Source organism: Centruroides sculpturatus, unplaced genomic scaffold (genome assembly GCF_000671375.1).
Source record: "Centruroides sculpturatus isolate CEXI.00-Female unplaced genomic scaffold, Cexi_2.0 scaffold1134, whole genome shotgun sequence".
Lineage (NCBI taxonomy): Eukaryota > Metazoa > Arthropoda > Arachnida > Scorpiones > Buthidae > Centruroides > Centruroides sculpturatus.
Genome location: NW_019385510.1, coordinates 104001 through 119744, shown reverse-complemented (window position 1 = coordinate 119744; position 15744 = coordinate 104001). Strand labels below are relative to the sequence as shown.

At 30.2% G+C, this 15744-nt stretch overlaps 1 protein-coding gene across 1 annotated transcript in view; it reads left to right on the top strand.

Annotated features, from left to right (window-relative positions):
• Window positions 1-15744, top strand: part of LOC111639670 — a 128467-nt gene that overhangs the window by 98803 nt on the left and 13920 nt on the right. The window contains 1 exon segment of the mRNA XM_023385583.1: window positions 14403-14650. Within this exon segment, the coding sequence (XP_023241351.1) occupies window positions 14403-14650 (248 nt within the window).

The window sequence follows — 15744 nt, the reverse complement described above, 5'->3', positions numbered from 1 at the left end:
TTCTACGATTTTACAAACGTTTTTGAAAACAATTTCTTTTGCTGTAAAATGTTCAAAAATCTCAATCCACCTTTGATGGCAGGGCTGGTTATTCTGTCACCATTTTTCAATCTTTTCGTTTGTGACATATTTTTTTACACATGAAACTTCATCAAATAATTCACCGTCGAGTATATTTACGGACCAATGATTCGAAATAAAGATATAGCTTTTCTCTACTTTCGCCCACAAAAGGATTTCGCATAATGTGATCCATTCAAACACCTCTATTTCAATAAAAAACATGTCCCAATTATTTAGATAATCTATGCACGTTTGATAAAATGTGTACACAGCATCATTGCATTTTTTGGCTTGTATATTTTCTGATTTTTCTAATGCTAAAACCACTTTTCTAATAACAATAGGAAGAAACCCCTGGTACTGTCAGTGGGCCGTTTGGTTGGCGACACACTGCACTACTGTGCTCTATGTAGCAATGCAACACTGGTCGTGATGGCGTATACAAAACTAACTTGTTCAATATATTATTAAAAAAAATGTTTTTAAACTTTGCATCAACTTTACAAAATAAAGGACAAAATGCTTATTTTAGAAAATAAATAAAGTTAAAGGACAGAGCAGTGAAATAAAGGACTGTCCTATTAAATAAAGGACATATGGTCACTGTAATTATAGAGGGTCTTTTGCCCAACCAGCATAGGTAAAGAGTGGAAATCGTTATGCCTCGAGCTGATTAATTTCGATACATGATTAATTAAGAAGCGAAATAGTAAAGCCATTTCTTCTTCGTTTACTTATTTACTCTGAAATAGAGTTCAAAATTTAGTACCAGTTCCAAAAAATCTAAATTATAATATTAAAAATATTAACTTTTAATAATATTATTAATTATAATTATAAAATTTAAAAATTTTAGATCGTAAAATATTTTTGTCAATAGGTGTTAATTATGATTATAATTGACGAAATTTATACTAGATGGCGCGTCATTACAGTGCGGTGAGAAATGCTTTTCATTGTAATGATGCTTCAATCAACTTAATAAATCATTTTTTATGATACAATAATTATAAAATAATTGATTACTTTGGTAAAATAAATCATAATTTTAGATTTTTTATCATTTACCAAGGTATATTTAACAAAAATAATTAATACTGTATAGCGTTTAATTAATTTAAGATAATTAGGATTAGGATTGTATAAATTCAAAAGTAGAACACATTGTCAGATAGCATTGTGATAAAAATTGAAGGGTATCCAGCATTACGTAGGCAGTAGCTACTCTAGAAAATAAGTATATAATTCTAATTAAGTTAATTTTATTGAATTATCAATTATTGAATATTTATAAAATTATTTTTTGTTATTATGTTACATATTTCAATCCGGATGCTGTCCCACTATGGATCTGGCTAAATTCATGATGGTCATAATGAAACGTAAAAGTCCTCTTAATTTTAACGGGGCGAAAAGTGCAAAAAACAACAAAAAACATAAAGCTAGACTTTGGCCAGATGTAACCGTCGATTGATTCACCGTCAACGATTGCACGAAACCACTGATGTTTTTGAAGTCATCATACAACACTACACAAAACCACAGAATATGACGTCTATGCCAAATAATACCAATGACGTGCGCATGTGAGATTGTAAGGACAGCTGACGCATGTATGCACTATGCCCATCGCCAATAATTCTTATTTGAGCTTTTTAAATACAAATCAGAATAATTTTAGTAAAAATGAACAAATCGGGATATTTCGGACAAACTGTTCCAATCGGGACATATTGCAACTCTAATTAGGGTCAATATCTTTTTTCATAATAGTTTATCCCTGTTAATAAAGTCTATCACTTAACCAGTTAATGCTAGCTTATATCTAAGTCTTTTAGTTAAAGCAAGAATCTATTAATTTTTAACTTTATTCGTATAAAGCTCTATTCAAGTCACGAGTGGATAAAGCTGACATTATCCAAAAATGGATGAATGAAGCAAAAACAAAATTAAACATTTGGACTTTATCCATTCCACTTTGGATAATGCGAGGAAACCCATGCCCGAGCGAGAAGCGAGAAATATCGCTGGCGAGAGCGAATTTCTGATTCTCGCACATATCTGACAGGGGGCTGCATTCAGTAGTCGGAACTTCTCCTCTTCTGTTTCTCCTATAAATCCATGGTCTGCTATTTCCTCAACCTTCCTTTTTACCTTCCTGCAATATTTCCTTGAAAGTGATGTTTCAGTGCAAATATGCGACTTCGAAAAATTCTTATCGAGTTCCTTGTTCAATACAGCAAGAAAATCATTTACTGCTTTGAGTGCTCTTGTAAAACTTGCAAAGTTTTATTGGGGTCTGATTCATTTGACGCAAGACAGGAGCAAAGTCAAAATTCTTCGTTTGTAAGTAATCCGAAAGCAGTATTGTCATTTCACATATATCATTAGAAGCGTCCGAAGCCACAATTGGTTTAATAAAAAGGTTCTCTTAATGCTCACAAAAAAAGAGACAGAAAAAGTCAAATAGACTTTTTCTGTCTCTTTTTTTGTGAGCATTAAGAGAACCTTTTTAAGAGAACCTAGAAATTTTAGAATACTAAAAAGCAATAAAGATCTAATTTATTTTCTTTTCTTCCACGAAATGTGGAGTAAAAGAACAAAAAAAAAAAGACAGAATAGATTTTTTCTGTCTTTTTTTTTGTTCTTTTACTCCACATTTCGTGGAAGAAAAGAAAATAAATTAGATCTTTATTGCTTTTTAGTATTCTAACTATACAAATTTCTAAGTACGTTCAAGCTGATAATTATGCCCGTCATAAGAGGCTCCAAACATATTTCACAAAATTTAGAAAATTTTGAAAGACGTATCATGCATATCAAGATTGCATTGGCTACATTTATTGAAGTAATAAAACTTACCTCCCATTTTTTCCTCTACTGATTATTTTTCTTATATTAATGCAAAATTTCATTTAGAACTAATTTAAAAATCAAACGGAAAGGATTATAAAACTATGAAGTTACTATGAAATAAACTATGAAATACTATATGAATGCTTTAACATTTACAAAAACATACTCCACATCACTATGGATAACTTGGAGATAGGATTGCCAACTGTCCTGTATTTAAGACGACAGTCCTCCAGTGAACTGTATTGTTCTCTTTTTTGATAATGTCCTCTTTTTCAGTAGGCACACAAAAACAAACAATTGTGTGCCTACTGAAAAAGAGTCTTTTGATTCGTTCACGGTTTAATTTTACTTTATTATATCTAAAATATTACCATCAAGCGGAGTTTCATTATTACGCTTTCTTATTCTAAAGAAGCGATTTTCAACCGGTGTGAACAATATTTTGATATGAAGCAATAAAAATTGGAGTTATGATATCTCTATTGCATCGAACGAATCATTAAGAGTAATAAACTTTCTGATTAGAGTTATTATACTTGTTATTATAGATTTATGGGTTCCTCCAATTGTATGGAAATTATATCCCGCGCTTACACTGTAGCGTGGGCACTGTATGAAGACAATCAGCTTTAATTAAACAGGAGTTGCATCAGGTCGACTGCATTACTTTAAGATTGCGTGAGATTCTTCAGAGCCCACTTTCTAGTCCGAAATTGTGAAATTTTGGGCATTACATCAAAAACTGTGATCATATTTTTATTTCCGTAATTTTTCCTGTTTCTAACAATATAAAACACTTTTGGATTAACAAAATACATATTTTATGTGTAATTTTTTTGTAATTTGATCTGAAAAAGTCAAAAATAAACAGTATCTCACTGATCCAAAATTAGGTTTGAGTTACATGTACTTATAAAGTATTTGAAAAGATTAATAGATAATTTCTGTTATAAATAAATGATTATTAATTTGTATTTCAATACAAATTAATAATCATTTATCATAAATAAATGGGCTTTCAAAGAGATTTTTCTAAAAGGGCTGCGATGGGTTTAACCTATTCTGAAACAGCCGATACATTTCTTAATACATAGACCCCCCAATAACACGATAGATACGTTCCGTGTTTTACGAATTCTGTGTTATACGAGTCACTTAAATACATGAGCCAATCACAGCCTGACACGTATGAACTTTAGGGACTACGGCTGTTTGAAAGGTTTATTCCATAAAATTAATCAATTCTAAACTAATTTGACTCAACATTTCCAAAACATGCATAATTTTTGGGGGAATAATCCATATAAACTATGCTATAAACAAACAATTTAGGATTACTTACCGAGTGTGCACTGTTCGACGATGCCATTGCTTAAGCTTGTTTTCGTAGCGGAGTGGCGCATCGAACGGCGGGCGCGTGTTTCCTGATAAGTTATTTTTCTGCGAAAAATTCGCTGAACTTTGGAGATATCATTAATATAAATATAATTTTTATGACCGTTAAATAATAAATGGTTTTTAGTAGGTCAGCTGCTCGTTTAAACTGAACGGTTTGTGCAATATCCGCTATTGGTCTAGATTCGACCTATCCTGTCGCGACACGAGTCGGCGATAACGTTTTACTACATTATACGAGTCTCTTTTAACGTATTTATACGAATACGATCGCAATTTTTTCGCCGTTTTATACGAATCCGTATTATATGAACCCGTTTTATAGGGGTCTACTGTACTTGAATTGTGTATCGTAAAACTTTAATAATTAGTTTAGTGTGCCGTACAGTATAGTACAGTAAGTAGAGTACAAAGAATTGAAAACCGATGTACTAAAGAAATGATTTTATAAAGATGATATATTAGTTACTGTGGTAACTCCCAATGTTAAAGGCACATTAAGTTATAAACTATCAAAATCATCTTCTATTTCTGAGAAACGTTTTATTAAACAAACACAAACGTTTTCAACTTAATGCAATAGGCCATCATCATGTGTAACCGAATTCGAACGCCTTTTAAAAATGAAACTAGTAATGAACTAACAAAATCACAGAAAGTAGTTTTGATAGTTCATTAAGTATAAAAAGCTGTGTTTGATTAGTTGTTTTTGGTACAGCAGTGTTTTTCAACCTGTGGGTCGCGACCCCCCTGGGGGTCGCGAAGCCTCACACGGGGGTCGCAGGTAGAAGAAAAAGACAAGTGTTTGTAGGTCCTACACTACATTAAAAAAACCTACAATTTCAGCGAGAATTACGGCCCACCCCAGAAAATGATAGCAGAAAAAGTGTTGAGCTGATTTGCAAAAATAAAATAAAAAGTAGAAATGTAGAAGCTGAAAATTCAGATTCTAAAAAAAAAGAAGGTTAACAGTTCCCTGTGCCTAATGTTATAATTAAAGGAAGTTTTATACTTTATGTGTTAAAGTATTGTCGATTCTTCTGAAATTTTCATTTTAATCAACAATAATTTGTCTCAACAGAAAGAAAATTAAATACATAGTTTTTAAAATCACTTATATCAGAGGTGTCCAAACTTTTTGACGCAAGGGCCAGATTGGGAATTAATTAAATACATTTGCAGCGGGCCACGTGAATATGTGAATTAAAAAGTCTCATTATGATTAAGGCAGCATTAAATTTTATTTTTTACAGTTAATTACAGATACACCAATACTAAACAAGCATGGCTAAATTATACATAATTAGAAAATTATTTCATGCAACTTTTAATGGGAATGATGAAACTGTGTTTTTTGCTGAAGAATTTCTTGAAAGTTGGGATTAAAATCTGAAACACCAATTATAAACAATGGTTGCAAATGATCATCCTATAAATTTGCCCTGTACTTTGATTTCAGATACTTCATCCTGGAAAAAGTTTGTTCGCACATCTATAGGTACTCCCAAACATAGAAATAAATTTACAAGCAAATTGCTTTAAATTTGGAAATTCTTTTGCATTCAAAAATTTGTAAAAATCGACCAAGTTTCCTTCCTTGTATTTATCCTTGATTTGATCGTTAGCTTGAAGATCAATAATTTCCATTTGAAACTGACTTGAAACGTCTGCAACATTGCAGTCAAATGGATTTTGAAACAGCCGAATTTCCTTTGAATTCCTGTCAAGATCAGAAAATCGCTTTTGAAATTCTTGTTTTAAATTTTTATTGCAAATCTGGTTGGAAATTGTTCATCCGTTTCTGTATTCAATTCTTCACAGCACGGGAAATGGGTAAAATTACATTCATCTATCTGACTTTCGAGCAATACCAGCTTTACCCTGAATGCTTTGATTTGTGAGAATAAATCACAAATTAAGTTGTTTTTACCTTGGAGCTTTAAGTTCAAGTTACTTACGTGTGTCACAACATCTGCAAAAAAGCCAACTTCCAGAGCCACTCAGCATTTGATAAAAGTGGTTCAGGGTGATTTTTCTCCGCAAGAAATAAATTAATTTCATTTCTAAGCTTAAAGAACTGTAATAGCACTTTCCCACAGCTAAGCCATCGAACTGCAGTATAATACGACAAGTCACCAGTCTCGGATTCAATTTGTTCGAGAAAAGATCGAAATTGGCGATGATTGAGTGCATGTGATCGAATAAAATTTACGACAGAAACAACTGGTTTTAAAACGCAGCTCATATCGACATGTTTCACACATAGTGCTTGTTGATGGATAATACAGTGCAGAAAAATTGGTGCTGATGCTCCTGCACCTTCACAAGCTTTTCTAATTTGCCCAACCACACCGTTGTTTGCACCAGACATGTTTCTTCCTCCATCAATTGTTACACCTTGGAGTCGATTCCAGTTCAAGTTATACTTTGTCGACGTTTTTTGTACTTCTTTGAAGATATCTTCTCCAGTTGTAGTGCTGTGCATGCTGTTAACGGAGGCTAATTCTTGTGTGACATTCAGTTCGTCGTCAACTCCACGAACAAAAACTAAAAGTTGTGAGGTGTCACTAACATGAGTTGATTCATCCATCGCGAGAGAATACCGAGTAAAACGCTGTACTTTATTAGTAATCTGGTGAAGAATATTGTTTCCAATATCGTCAATTCAACGAGCAACGGGCAAATTTATCGGATGATCATTTGCAACCATTGTTTATAATTGGTGTTTCAGATTTTAATCCCAACTTTAAAGAAATTCTTCAGCAAAAAACACAGTTTCATCATTCCCATTAAAAGTTGCATGAAATAATTTTCTAATTATGTATAATTTAGCCATGCTTGTTTAGTATTGGTGTATCTGTAATTAACTGTAAAAAATAAAATTACGGGACAGACTGATCATTTTGAAAAGTTGCAACTTTTCTGGGCACAACTCACCAACAGCTTCCATCATACACTCTTTAACGACGTTTCCATCCATAAAGGGTTTTCCTTCTTTCGCCAACAAATAAGCAACTTTCAAGCTAACTAAGGTCAATGATTCATTTTCCGAGTTTGCCTTCCTAAATAAATTTTGCTGAGTACACAAACTACGACGCATTGTTTCAAATTTTTCAGTACGCTGCTTGTCCTTAAATTGTGAGTAGGTTGAAGCATGTTTTGTTTCATAATGTCGACGTAAATTTTATTCCTTCATTACAGCAACAGTGTCATTGCAAATTACACAAACAGCTTTGCCATTCTTTGACTGAGATTGCACAAAGAAGTATTTTACTCCTTATTCTTCATTAAAAACGCGGCATTCATCATCAACTTTTCTTTTCTTCTTTCCATGTTTAAACCTTCAAAAAATAATATTAAACTTCAAAATAATTAATTTGTAATACATTAAATATCAATTTACACATACCAATTTACAAATGATTCATGCACAATAAAACAGAAGACGACAGAAGGCAATCCCGAGGGCAACTACAGAGATGCCACTCTCGATTCTTTCTTTTTCCCCCTCTACTCACTAATACAAAGACAACCCACAGAATCTCTGTATTCGTGTGCCTTCGCTATTCGCTTGCCTTCGTACCAATTCGGCAGTTACCGAACAATAGCCCAAAACAATATTTTTATGACTAAATTAAAAATTAAAAATTCTTTTTTTACATCAAATATAATTTTACATTTTTTTCAATTTTTCGATATACATTTCTGAAAATCAAACGGGTTCGCGCGAAAAAATCAGTGTTTTTCAAAAACCTTCGCGGACCGGATAAAATCACCTACCGGGCCGGGTCTGGCCCGCGGGCCGTAGTTTGGACACCTCTGACTTATATAGTTTTAATATGGCCCTAGGGGGCCGCCAGAATTTTTTAACTTGTAAAGGGGTCGCGTATTCAAGAAGGTTGAAAAACACTGCTGTACAGTAACTGAGTTTGCTGTAAGTGAAACTTCCACTTCAATACAGAGATTGTTTTGGTTTATCGACAGAGGTGTTGCACTACTCGGACCTTACGCGTTAGAATATGTAATTATAAATTAAAACTTAAAAAGATTTCTTAACATTTTTTTCGTTTTTGCTTAGAGGAGCCGTATTAAAGCGAATAGAAGAGGTCTTTTGAGAAACTTTCAAATTCCTGATTGGTAGACTTACCAGACGTTACCAGACGTTCCGTGACTGGGACTGTCCCGGTTTAATGATGTAGTCCCTACGTTCCGGCCAGTTTGTCATTTTGTCTCGGTTATTTGGTAAAATTTTAAAAGTGCCAAATATATAAGAAGAAAAAATAGTGCAGCCTCGGAAAAAATGGCGATTAGGCAACTAAAATATCCCCTTTGATTAAAACGATTTTTGACCATACAAATAATTCTGTGTCAGTTCAAATCCTTTTTTAATATTCCAACTAGAGACAGATGGTTAACAACTTTAAAACCGACGACATGATATTAAAAAACACATACAACATAAAATTAACGTCGACCTTTTCTGTGAGGATCCGATGTCAACGATACAACATTAAAATTTTTCACAATATCACTCAGGTTCTGTTTATCTGTATCTGTATCAATATGTTTGATTTATACACATCTGTATACCTCTGATGAAAATTAAAATTATGTATCTGAGTGATATTGTGAAAAATTTTAATGCTGTGCGTTAATGTGATTGAGCCACTGTTGTTTCAGCTGCTTTGCGAAGATTTAAATAAAAGAAATTTTGTGACTGTATCAGTAGATTCATCTTACAGGAAAGAAATTAAAACTATGCCACTTCTTGTGAGGTATTTTGTACCACATTGTGCGCGTAAAAGTTTAACTTTTAGACTTTTAGTTAGTTCCCGGTAAAACTGCAGAAATACTGACAAACCATGTAATGTCAGTTATAAAAACTCATATTATAGCAAAAAAAAAAATTATTGGATTTTGTGGAGATAATTGCTATACTAATTTTAGGGGTGCTAAACGTAGAGGAAAAAACATTATTTATAGTAGATTGAAGAAGGAACTAGGAAGAAATATTGTTGACATCGTACACCAGTGGTCCCCAACCCCCGGGCCGTGGACCGGTACCAAGGGCCCAAGGAACATTAAATTACTGGTATTTCCATTTTATTTACTATGGTGTATTTCTCTCGGGTTTGTGCGACTTTTAATGGACGACGGAACAACGGAATAAACTAGACATAAGAAACACACTTCGGGTGTCATTGTCTCCTATTACCCCAGATGGAATCGTCTTATTGCAAAGAAACAAGCTCAGGGTTCTCATTGATTTAACGTTCTAGTGAGTTAAAATGTTAAATCACATTATATTCATTTTTTGGTGTAACTATATTTTATCTTGAAAGCATGTTTAAATACAATTAAATTAAAATTATTAAATTAAATCAATCTAAAATATAAACAATTAACATCCCCCTTCAATGGGCCGCGGTAAAATTTCAAACGTTGACCGGTCCGCGGCGATAAAAAGGTTGGGGACTGCTGTCGTACACAACTGCCTTCAAACTGCAGTTGATGTTCTATCTATTAAAATAGAAGCTTTAGTGGCCAAAATTTATAAATATTTCCATATTTACACGGTTCGAGTCACTCAATTAAAAGAGTGACTCGAACCGTGAATATGTAGATGTAGAGTATAAAAATGTTCTTCAACATGGTAACGCCCGTTTTCTTTCGCAACTTCTAGCTATTGACAAAATACTTGAAATTTATGAAGGACTGAAATCTTATTTTATTTCACAAGAACACTGTCTAGTGATGGTAAAATAGTTTTTTTCATAATGATTGTGGTGAAATGTATTTGTGGGTTTATCCAAGGGCAACTCAAATTGCTTAACAAAGCTATCTTGATTATGGAAAGTACAAAAGAGAGTGCAACTGATATTATCAGTAAATTTGGAAAACTAAAAACAAACCTTGAGGAAAGGCGTGATAATAAATTTTTGCTTTAAGAAGAAAAAATAACGTTTTCAGAATACTAAAAAATAATGGAAGTATTAATGTCAATACAATCCTACAAGAGTTTACAGCATTTTATGACAAATGTCTTTCTTATATTAAGCTATGGGTAAACAGTTTTGGTGGAGCAGAATTTTTTTACTTGGATAAACAACAGTAAATTAACATGGTCTGAAATTGGTGAAAAATGGATACAACTTTCAGTCATTTCAAATAAAAGAACATTTCATTGCCCAATCTTGTTCAAATTATAAAAATACATTTTCAGCATGCCAGGCAACATTCATCATTGAGAATATGATATTCATTATTGAGAATACTCTTCCGACTGGTGTCGAAAGAGTATTCTCAATAATGAATATCATATGGTCTGAAGAAAGAGATAGAATTGGCTAAATCGACCGTAAAAGCTTACTACACTGCAAAATTAACAGTGAACTAAATTTCAGTGAATTTTTAATGCCATTAAAAATAACAAAGAATTTTTTAAAAAGTTCACACTAGTGATAAATATTAATAACTTCTTGTATTTTCTAATTTTAATTTGTGAAGAATGATTTATAAAATTCGATTTTATTTTATTATAGGATCCTTAAAAATTAATGATTTTAATATGCTTTTTTTATAAACTATAAATGATNCTGCAGTTGATGTTCTATCTATTAAAATAGAAGCTTTAGTGGCCAAAATTTATAAATATTTCCATATTTACACGGTTCGAGTCACTCAATTAAAAGAGTGACTCGAACCGTGAATATGTAGATGTAGAGTATAAAAATGTTCTTCAACATGGTAACGCCCGTTTTCTTTCGCAACTTCTAGCTATTGACAAAATACTTGAAATTTATGAAGGACTGAAATCTTATTTTATTTCACAAGAACACTGTCTAGTGATGGTAAAATAGTTTTTTTCATAATGATTGTGGTGAAATGTATTTGTGGGTTTATCCAAGGGCAACTCAAATTGCTTAACAAAGCTATCTTGATTATGGAAAGTACAAAAGAGAGTGCAACTGATATTATCAGTAAATTTGGAAAACTAAAAACAAACCTTGAGGAAAGGCGTGATAATAAATTTTTGCTTTAAGAAGAAAAAATAACGTTTTCAGAATACTAAAAAATAATGGAAGTATTAATGTCAATACAATCCTACAAGAGTTTACAGCATTTTATGACAAATGTCTTTCTTATATTAAGCTATGGGTAAACAGTTTTGGTGGAGCAGAATTTTTTTACTTGGATAAACAACAGTAAATTAACATGGTCTGAAATTGGTGAAAAATGGATACAACTTTCAGTCATTTCAAATAAAAGAACATTTCATTGCCCAATCTTGTTCAAATTATAAAAATACATTTTCAGCATGCCAGGCAACATTCATCATTGAGAATATGATATTCATTATTGAGAATACTCTTCCGACTGGTGTCGAAAGAGTATTCTCAATAATGAATATCATATGGTCTGAAGAAAGAGATAGAATTGGCTAAATCGACCGTAAAAGCTTACTACACTGCAAAATTAACAGTGAACTAAATTTCAGTGAATTTTTAATGCCATTAAAAATAACAAAGAATTTTTTAAAAAGTTCACACTAGTGATAAATATTAATAACTTCTTGTATTTTCTAATTTTAATTTGTGAAGAATGATTTATAAAATTCGATTTTATTTTATTATAGGATCCTTAAAAATTAATGATTTTAATATGCTTTTTTTATAAACTATAAATGATATTTTACAATAAAAATATCATTTTTATTGTATATAAAATAATAATATATTTTATTATAACTTTAAAGATAGATGTTTATGAGTTTCAGAACTATTCATTTTTTATTATTAGAAATATTTCTAATAATTATTTTCTCAATTAATTATTTAATCTGCAAATTTTTTTATGTAAATAAGCATTTCTATTTCTGAAGCAAATGAAAAATGATGTTTATTTTATAATTACAACAGTAAAATTTTATACATAATTTTAATTAAAATTTTGACCCATTATCTGCACGCACTGAGTATTACTTCCATTGATTTCAAATTAATTTTCAATGCGAGATAAAAAAAAACAGTGCCGGAAGGATAATTTAGCTCTAGTCCATCTAATAAAGGGCTTCAAAATTTAGTTATTTATTAAAAAATATGGTAGTAATGTAATTTTTAGAAGCAGAATACGACCTCCTCATATTTGCAAATGATTCTGATCTCACTTTTCTCAGACTTGCATATTTTATTTTAATTAAATAAATTACGTAGTATAAATCTGTTTTCTCCTTATATTAAATATATATTATTTAAATTAAAAATATAACTAAGGCTTTCTGATGTCAAGAGATGCTCGGGCTAAGTTTCCTTGCCGACGGATTTCGAGAATTCTCTAAATAATCAATTAACAAATTAAATTAAAGTTGTTTATTTAAAGTTTGAAGCTGCGTGTAATATTAAATATTACTTTATAAGTGGACCTTTTCACAGGAGATAGAAAGACCGTTTTGGTCGAGCCCAATACCTACGAGAGCCAAAAAAAACATTTCGAGCTTTATTATTTAAAAATATATAGTTTTATNTAAAAAATACTTTTTTTTGATCTTGAATGGATTATTTTACGATGTATATTTGCGTTTTATTTGGTTTTTTTTATTCTAAAATATGACAATACTTTTGAGTTTTTCGATTAAATATATATATATATACACATATACATACATTTTTTTCTTCGTTTCTTTGGGGTTATCCATTTTGTTTAATACAAAACAGTTCAAAAAATTTATGTTAGTGTAATATTATATTTTCCTCAGAGAACAGAAATACAAATCGATTTTTATAAGCCTGAAAGGCTAGAAAAATGTATTAAATTTCAGTAATAAATTTTGAAAAAAAAATTACTAAATACTTAAAATTTCTGCATACGAATTTATAAAAGAGTTGTTATGAAATGTAAGAGACTCGTGCAAATATACAATGGCCCAAAAGTCATTTAACCACGTTTTGTTTCGTGTTAAATGTGTTTTTCTTTTTCAAAACTGTGGAAAAAAAATTTTTTTAATGTGATTATTTGAATAAAAAAGCAATTTACGTTTCGAAATGGTTAACCGACTTTTTAGCCACCCCATTTATAAGGGAGAAAATTTAATCAAATAACTTTTAGACCATCCTACATAACTTATTTTTGAAAGAAGTAAATTTTAGTTTTTGTAAAGGTAAACTGACTTTTGGGCCACCCTGTATTCTTTGAAGACATCAATTGGCTTTAGAAGCATCTTGTATATTTCAAATACTTTTTAGTTAATATAAAAAAAAATAATCAAAGTCTTTAAATGCAAAATTTACATCTTATTAATGGAAAAAATAAACCCCAAAAATAATTAACATTCCCCACTTTATTAATGGGAAAAATGAACTGCAAAACTCATATATATAGGCCTATATATATATATGCTTAGATAAATTAGAATAATTTAAGAATATTCTTAAAAAAAATATATATATAGGCCTATATGACATAAATTGCATTTAAATCTCAGCATATTAATTATTGCACTTGAAAACATAATCCTATCATCCTTCTAAAATATGTTTCGTGTATTAAAAGCTTTAATTAAATTTTTATAAAATTAATAATAAAAATTAAATAAAATAAATTTCATATCACATTCTTCTTATATTTCTTTATTTCTTGGCATTGGCAATTTTCCATAGAACTCTGTTGTAACATAATTAATATCTTAAGAGTTTTTTTTTAATTTAATATTAAATATTTTTACAATTTAAATAAAGTTTCTAGCTAAATTATTTATTTATTTTTCAATTTAAAACTAAAAAAAAGAAAAGAAGAAGAAGAAGAGTTTCAGCTCCTGTGTAAACTTTTTTTTTTGTAAGTTTTGCTATAAAGTTTAATAGAAGATTTCTAAAACAGGAAGCAAGAAGATTGAATTACTAATACATTAATATAAAATTTAAAGTTAAAAAAACGTTTTTCTTTCAATGTCATGTCTAAAATTCTTCTCCAGCTGTTACGCCTCCTCTGGATCATCAGTGGGGACTATTTACGTGAAGATATTAATAGTGGGCACAGTGCCAACATCCCAAAATTGCAACAGAAATCAGTGACAACACATGGAGTTGAAGGATGTCAAGTAACTTCGATAAAATGTCGTTTGGATGCGTATTTTCACTAATTTATTTGCTAATTAAAGTAATTGGGGTAACAAATTCAGCCGAAACAACAGAATTATGGAATGATGAGAACTTCGCTCGTTTCTCTTGGGATTGTAAACGAATGCCAAATAATGCCAAGTATTCCAAGGAGGATGACGGATTTCAGATTAAAATACACGGAAATCCTGACAGTTATACACCATTAAAGGAGTATACAGGTGAGTAATTTTAATTAAAATTATCCCCATTTAGCTAGTTAGGCTATTCTAATTTTTATTTTTGTTTTCTTCTAAATTTAACTGTTTACTCGAGCTCCCTCTTAAGTAGGTTATGATTTATATCAGTTATAATTAATCTAAAACATACCCTGTAGTGGTTTCAAAGTAAACGAGCATCATATTTTTTAATTAAGTTTAGTAAAAAGCAGAAAAATTCGCTTCTGAAAAGTCAATATTAATGATTTTCTTTTAAAATTTAGAGCAAGTAAACTTATTAAAAGTGTAGTATATGAACTTATCAAGGATAGTTTGTGTGTGAAATATGGAAGTTAGTTAAGTGTTTACTTAAAATTTTATATAATACTTATCATAAAATAAGCTTTATAGGAAATTTTATAGCTTACTTTATTATAAGCTTTATATGGTTTAGCAACTTTATATATGCCTGCATACTTTATATGATAAATTGACAACTATTGTTGATAAATAACAATTGAATAAGATATTATAAAATTATAATACTGTATATAAGAGTAGAACTACTTTTATATATATATTTTTTTAAAATAAATATCAAATTTTTCCACTTATTTTGCAATGCAGTTGGACTATTAAAACAGTGTTAGTTCTCAGTGTTAGATATAATGATTATAATATTATTATATCTATTAATAATAATATAAATTAGCATTTTTAATTAGTAATAAAATAAAATACTCTAAACAGGAGGGCCCTAAAGTCGGTTAACCATTCTAAAGTCTAACTTGCTATTTTATTAAAATACTTTATTATTTACAAATTATGCAAACATTTCTGAAATAAAAAGCACTGTTAACTAACTTTTGAGCTACAGTATATAGTATTTTATCTATTTATTAGTAATATTTTATATGTAATAGTGTATATTTGTTTACTATAATTTACAAACTAAGTACAGAGTAATTATATAAATATAAGAAAGAAAAAATTATAGTAATATGGTAAAAAATATTTATTTTTTTATATAATTAATTTATTAATTAATAATTTAATAAATATTTTTATAATATTAAAAATATCAGCTTAAGTTATGAATAACCTCCTTGTCTTTGTTG